We start from the raw sequence: 6,939 nt of genomic DNA, 5'->3' as shown, positions 1-6,939 counted from the left end.
TATATATATATATATATATATATATATATATATATATATATATATATAGATGATGATGAAGAAACTCGTCTCCTGGCCCTGCCTGCCTTACCTTCATAATTCATATTGAAGCAAGGTTGACGCAATTTCAGCAGGCAGCCCATGTTGATGTAGAAATACCTAATAATCACACAACCTGGTTGACCAAATCTCACTTTCCTTTGGCCAACATCCAAGCAAAAACTCTTAAAGTTAGGTGCTTTTCCCTTTATGCTTCTTTATTCTCTCCACCTTCCTTCAAGGACGTAAAAAGTCCATCCATTAGACTCAATATCACGAAATTGACTTCCAACAAACCTCTATATCTCACAATCTTTAATATCATCATCATCATCATCATAACCCTTCCTGTATTCATACCTGATTCTAGTTTTTTTCAAATGGCAAAGTCGGGAAAAAGCCGCAGGTTCATCATCTCCTCATTCCTCTTCATCGCATTTCTCTGCACCATAGCTTCCATAAACGAAATCCGATTCGACCATTTATTAAGGTTCAGCAGATGTGCACTTTCTCTTAATTCATCTTTGGAGGACTCTCTTCTACCCATAAACTCCTCAAACGATGAAATCCGTGTCCTTCTCGGGATTTTAACACTCCCGGACCAATACCACCGCCGCCACTTCCTTCGTCTCATTTACGGGACCCAGTCTGTCGTGGGAGCAAAAGTCGACGTAAAATTTGTCTTCTGCAACCTAACAAAAGAAGACCAGAAGGTTTTAGTGGCCCTCGAGATAATGCAATATGACGACATCATAATCTTGAACTGCAAAGAGAACATGAACAACGGTAAGACTTACACCTACTTCTCTAGCTTGCCAAATATGCTGAATGATGAGGGTGGGTCCTACCCACCGTACCATTATGTGATGAAGGGTGACGACGATGCGTATTTCCGGCTTGATCAGCTAGCAGAGTCCTTGAAGCCATTACCAAGAGAAGACTTGTACTATGGGTATACTATCCCATGTAATAGTATGGATCCTTTTGGGCATTACATGTCTGGAATGGGATATTTGATATCATGGGACATAGTCGAGTGGCTAAGGGATTCAGATATCCCGAAAAAACATCTAGAAGGTCCCGAAGATAAAGTTTTTGGAGATTGGATTCAAGAGGGTAAAAGGGGGAAGAATCGGCATAATGCTAAGTGGTCTATGTATAATTATCCCGACCCACCCACGTTGTGTACACATGAACTTTGGCCAGACACGGTGGCAGTACACCTTTTGAAGACACAGGAGAAGTGGATTCGGACACTACAATACTTCAATGCCACCCAAAATCTTAAACCTTCTAAACTGTACCATATACCTTAGGTCATAATAGTGCTACATGATACCTTAACCATTTTTGCTTAATTTTCTAATCGAATTTGTAAGCAATAAAAAGAGTCCATTCTCGGTCAATTGATAATTCTTCTGTTCTGCAACTACTATCATCTTCTTCCTCAACACTACATTGATATTGCACATGGCCGCTTTTACTTGTGCTGTAACATGATGCCACGAACAGCTTATTTTGCCATGGTAATGCCTTAACTAATCTAAGATTGAACCAAACAAGGACTAGACTTCTACTATCTGGGGTACCTTTTCTTGTATCTTTTAAGAAAAGTGGAATTATATGAATTCAACATTACAACATTCTGAGGGGTAAATCAGATGATTACACACATTCAGACATTTATCAATTTACAAAAACAAATAGTCTTATTGATTCTCTTTTCAAACTTCAGCACCACCTCTTATCAATAAGACGTGTGAAAATAACACACAAAACAAGTTAGAAACCAAAAAAATGATCTCCATGAGGGGGAGAATCAAAGGAGCCCCAATCATCACCCATCATTATCCTTTGATCGAAGTTCAATAGATATACAGCATCTTTCAGGTAGCATTTAACAAGTTCACAAGCAATAATATAATTAAACGTCATTTAACAAGACTCGTTCACAACAAAATTCAGCAGTTATAGCAGTTCACATTGAAATCATATTTAAGTTCTTGAGAACTCTCCTCATAGAAGTTCACATCAACAAGTAACTTATCTATCACCAAAAGTGATCCCAACTTATGATTGAATTTGAACTTCTGCAGTACGACCAAAATCTTAGTACAGAGACCTAATTGATCATATGTGGTCTACACACAGTTGTCAGCAAAAATCTCAAAAATCACTTTCCTGAGAAAATGGATTCAATTCAAAGAAAGGTTACCCGCATACTATTTAGTAGGTTTACTGATAGATGATGTTACATTTTCACTCACTGCAGCAGAGTTTGTTGGCTCTCTCTCTTGTCGGAGTTTACGAAGTTTCTCTTGAAGAGTTCTAACTCTGTCTTCGGTGTTTCGAAGCTTTCTATATCTATATGCCATCCAGAGACCAAATCCACCATATACAATAAGGTAAGAACCCCATACATAAGGATAGGCTTCCGCATTCTCTCTGGCTTTACGATATTGTTCAAATAGCATCCCTCTAAAGCCACCAGCAGATGAAAGGCTGGTGTTTGCTAGCTGATTCTCATTGCTCTTTTGCTTCTGGCTTTCATTATTCATTTGCTCACTTGCCATTTGCTATCTGTTTAAATCAGGAAGACACTATTTGATGCGTTCTGCCAACCAGCTGCAGGGAAAAAACCTCTCAAACATTAAATACATCGTATTAATTTGCATTCACTTCAATTGCTGTGTTCAGTTTTGCTTGCACATGAAGAAGGATCTATCTGCAACCTTCTTACTCATTAGATGTTACTAATTCCAGTTAATTATTCAATCATAAGAACCATCTGCGGTTGGTGTCCCTAAACCTCAAATACCAATATCCAAGCCAAACCAAACAGAACCAGTAAATCCCACTCAAAAAGTAAGGTCCAGATAGGGTGAGATGGATGCAAATATGACCTCTACCCCAACAAGGTAAAACAGATGTTTGTTTTAAGACCCCCGACTTGTGTAAGAGTGTGAGCAAACAAGTGGAAGGAACAACGACTAACACATGGTGGAAGAAGCACAGAAAGAAATAAGAATATGTAACAATTAACAAGTATGTGCATTGAAAACATATGAAAAGATAACAAAGACAGAACACACATAAAGCAAGTAAAGCCAAACAGCACATCTTTATCATAAAATGCCAGCCCTCTACTCCACAACCAGTCCAAGTCCCTTGTGCTCAACCATGTAAGCTACAATCCCCAAACCTAGTCTGCTATGCAACCATAGTCATCCGTCTCCAAGTGCTCCTATCGTAGGCCATGTCCTTGTAAATGTTTAAGGCCGCCACGTCCAATCTCAATTGCTCATCCCACAACCTCCTGGGTCCTCACCCCCTCGACCGTCACTTTTTCTACTTAAAGTCTGGTAACCAGAAGCTAGAAGAGAAGAGAAAGAGAGGTTTTTTTACTCACTGTAGTTGGATAATAACTGAGCAAATCGTGCACAAGTCCTTTTGTAAGAATATCAACTTGAGTAGTTGTTGGAACATATCTGACACAAAGTGTTCGAGTCAAAATCATATCTCGAATAAAGTGCAGATCAATCTCAAGATGCTTCGTACGCTGATGAAATATTGCGGTAGTTGCAAGATAGGTAGCGCCAAGATTATCACACCATAGAGTTGGAGCACTAGGCAGACTAATATGAAGCTTACCAATAAGAGAACAAATCCATTTTAATTCGACAGCAGCATGTGCAAGAGCACGGTATTCAGCTTCGAGGCTTGAACAAGCAACAGTGTGTTGTTTCTTATAGCTCCAGCTGATCACACTGGGTTCAAGAAACACGCAATGTCCGGTAGTAGGCCGATAGTCATCGGAGCAACCTGGTCAACATCTGCATAAGCATGAATTGCCGTTGTAGAAGAACATTGAAGTACCAATCCCTATGTACTAGTGCTCTTTAAATAACTTAAAATACTTTTGACTGCAATCCAGTGTCTATTCGTTGAACGCTGAAGACATTGAGAGACTTTACTAACTGCATATGCAATCTCAGGCCTGGTTAACACCAAATACTGCAGAGCACCCACAGTGCTTCAACAGAGAGAGGGATCATCCAACGAAATGCCAGAAAATTGAGATAACCGACAACCCGATGAACTGGAGATGATAACGGCTTACACTGACTCATTCCAGTTCACTAAAATAGATCTAGAAGGTACCTCTGTTGTGTCAAATGAAGACCATGATTACTGAAAATGGCCTGGACTCGAGGAAAAAACTCGAGTGTTCCCAAATCTTTCAAGGAAAACTGTGCATGAAGCTTTTTAATTAGTTCATCAACAAATTGAGAAGAGCTTCCAGTAACAATAATATCATCGACGTATGCCAAGACATAAGCAGTAACACACTTAACACTGGATGTATGGTATACTAATAAGGATGTGTCAGATACACACCATGCAAATCCAAAACCAATCAATGAGGTAGAAAGCTTGGAAAACCAAGTCTTGGAGCCTGCTTAAGACCATAAAGAACCTTCTTTAGTAAACAAACATGATGTGGTCGATTCGGACCAACAAAACCCGAAGGTTGAGCCATATATTGTTTCCATCAAATCACTGTGTAGGCAGGCATTATTAACATCAACCTGTCGAACATCCCAACCTCGTGAGTAACCAGTAGAAAGAACTAGACGAATAGTTGTGGGTTTACCACCGGACTAAACGTCTCTGTATAGTCCACACCCTCAATTTGTAAGAAGCCTTTAGCAACAAGGCGAGCTTTGTAACAACTAACCGTACAATCGGGATGACATTTAATACGGTAAACCCACTTACATTCGACAATATTAGCACATGAGGGAGCCGGAACTAACACCCAAGTTCCATTTGAGTGAAGTGCAGCAATTTCAGATCTCATTACATCCCACCATATCGGCCATATTTGGGCTTTGGTAAAGGTTGAGCGTTCGATATCTGATGTTGATTCTGAGAAAGTATGATAAAGAACACGATCAGCAAAGGTCTTGGGCTTGCGAGTATGGTCATGGGTATGGGTAACCATCGGGTGTACGGACTGAGATCTAGAAGGTATAGGAGATGATGTAGGAAGATCAGATGACACGAAGAGAGGTGTAGGTGTAGGTGTAGGTGTAGGTGTAGGTGTAGGTGTAGGTGTAGGTGTAGGTGTAGGTGTAGGTGTAGGTGTAGGTGTAGGTGTAGGTGACTTGGATAAAGGAACCGAGGCTGAATCAAAAAATGACAAGAGAACGATGGAAGGAACATGAGGTGCGGACAAAATAAGTGATTGGAATGGAAATATCGATTCATGAAAATCATGACGGGACGTGTATGTTTTGAACAACGTAGAATCATAACAGAGATAACTTTTATGAAATGGAGCATATCCAAGGAAAACACATGCAGCCGATTTGGTGTGGACAATTTATCATCGCGAGTAGATCCCAAAAAATGGATAACACTGACAACCAAGTGCGAAGGCTTGTGTAGTTTGGTTGCTCATCAAACAAAAGTTCATGTGGTGATGAGTGAGAGAGAACATGAGACGATAGATGATTGATTAAGAAGGTTGCGGAAGCATATGCATCATACCAGAATATTTTTGCCAAGTGTGAAGTTTCACCAAAGTTGGTTTAATGTTCAATAAAGCCTAAGTGTCTATCTCTGGAAGGAAGGTCCTGAGATCTGGATAGAAGGTCGAGAGTTCGACAGAAATGTAAATTTTCTAAGTGTCAAGTCTGGAAAGAAGGTCCAGAGTTCGGACTAGTCTAAAGTTTGATAAGATAGCTCAAGTGATGAAGACTACAGAGATCGGGACTAGCGACTTAAAGTTCGGATGATAACTCTGATTAGGCATAATCAGAGTTCGGTACTTAGAAGATTTCACTCTTAGTTCCTCTAACTCTTGAATATCGAAGACATGAAGATTGTATGATATTAGAACACATGTCATGTATAGATTAGTTTGTTTTGTAAATGACATGTTTTAGTCTTTCCTTTAATGTATAAATAGAGTTAGTTGAGAGTCTTTTAGATAACAATTCATATGTACTCTCACTTTGTAATTCTTTGCACGATCTTGTAATTGTTTCTCTCTCTAGATTCTCTCTCTAGATTCTGTCTCATCTACTCGAACTAAATGATCAATGACATGCCAACTTTCTTGATCCATTTTACATTGTTCTTATCTGTGTGATTAAATCTGTGTTTCTATAATTAGAAAGATCAGTATAAGGGAATCAACAGCAAGTGAACATGAAACGTAGAGCTCCGGCATTTTTGATAAATGACGATTTTTGCGTTCAGCGACGCCATTTTGTTGAGGAGTATATGGACATGAGATTCGTGGAGTGACACCCGACTCAGAAAGAAATGTACCCATTTGACCTTGAGTTAGTTCTAACACACCGTCACACTGGAAAAAGTTTATTGATGTTGAAAAAAATGATTCTCAACTTGAGCCTTAAAATCACGAAAGGAATCAATGGCTTGAGATTTATGCATTAACATGTACATCCATGTGAAGCGACTAAAATCATCTATAAAAGTAATGAAATATCTGAAACCTGATGAGTAATTGATCTCATTCAATATAAAATGAATAAGAACACAGAAATTAAGGTAAGGAAAAGGTGATTCTATTGAACTTGAAAAGAACAGATTACAATCAAAATTCCAGGGATAATCCCTCTCTCACAACCACAAGATTGGAGATTGAAGAAGAGTGATAAAAGATATAGCAAATCTTGTGATTGCGGGCCTATGCAAGTTCCTTTGATTCGTGAACTTACGCATCAAGTTCACTAGACCAACAAAGTTGTATATGTATCCTGATGAAGAACAGAAAATAGAATAATAATAACAGTAGATGAAATGGGGAAGGAATAGGGAACTTGTATTAATGGAGAAATAAGAACCAACAATTCCAGGGAAAACTCC

General features: G+C 39.0%; 3 protein-coding genes across 5 annotated transcripts in view; 1 reads left to right on the top strand and 2 right to left on the bottom strand.

Moving 5' to 3' along the window:
* Positions 1-125: 125 nt before the first annotated feature.
* On the top strand, positions 126-1,635 carry LOC112517403 (hydroxyproline O-galactosyltransferase GALT3-like). The gene has a single exon (XM_025124824.1). The coding sequence runs from the start codon at positions 420-422 to the stop codon at positions 1,353-1,355; it is 936 nt and encodes a 311-aa protein (XP_024980592.1). The 5' UTR covers positions 126-419; the 3' UTR covers positions 1,356-1,635.
* A 364-nt stretch (positions 1,636-1,999) lies between these two features.
* Positions 2,000-6,939, bottom strand: part of LOC112517404 — an 18,214-nt gene continuing 13,274 nt past the window's right edge. For all 3 annotated transcript variants that reach the window (XM_025124828.1, XM_025124825.1, XM_025124826.1), the window contains one exon: positions 2,000-2,664. In XM_025124828.1, coding sequence (XP_024980596.1) covers positions 2,262-2,612 — 351 coding nt within the window. In that variant the 5' untranslated portion in view covers positions 2,613-2,664 and the 3' untranslated portion in view covers positions 2,000-2,261. The remainder of the gene's footprint in view (positions 2,665-6,939) is intronic.
* Positions 3,413-6,939, bottom strand: part of LOC112516182 — a 3,585-nt gene continuing 58 nt past the window's right edge. The window contains exons 2-3 of the mRNA XM_025123204.1: positions 4,819-5,226; positions 3,413-3,861 (exon numbers count right to left, since the gene is read on the bottom strand). Of these exons, the coding sequence (XP_024978972.1) occupies positions 3,413-3,861; positions 4,819-5,226 (857 nt within the window). The remainder of the gene's footprint in view (positions 3,862-4,818; positions 5,227-6,939) is intronic.

The sequence above is a fragment of the Cynara cardunculus genome (genome assembly GCF_001531365.2).
Source record: "Cynara cardunculus var. scolymus isolate 2C chromosome LG 8, CcrdV1, whole genome shotgun sequence".
In the NCBI taxonomy this organism is placed as follows: Eukaryota; Viridiplantae; Streptophyta; class Magnoliopsida; order Asterales; family Asteraceae; genus Cynara; species Cynara cardunculus.
This window is presented reverse-complemented; position numbering and strand designations above follow the sequence as displayed.

Excerpts from the sequence above, each read along its gene's own strand:
- LOC112517403 (XM_025124824.1), top strand. The coding sequence starts at position 420 with ATGGCAAAGTCGGGAAAAAGCCGCAGGTTCATCATCTCCTCATTCCTC.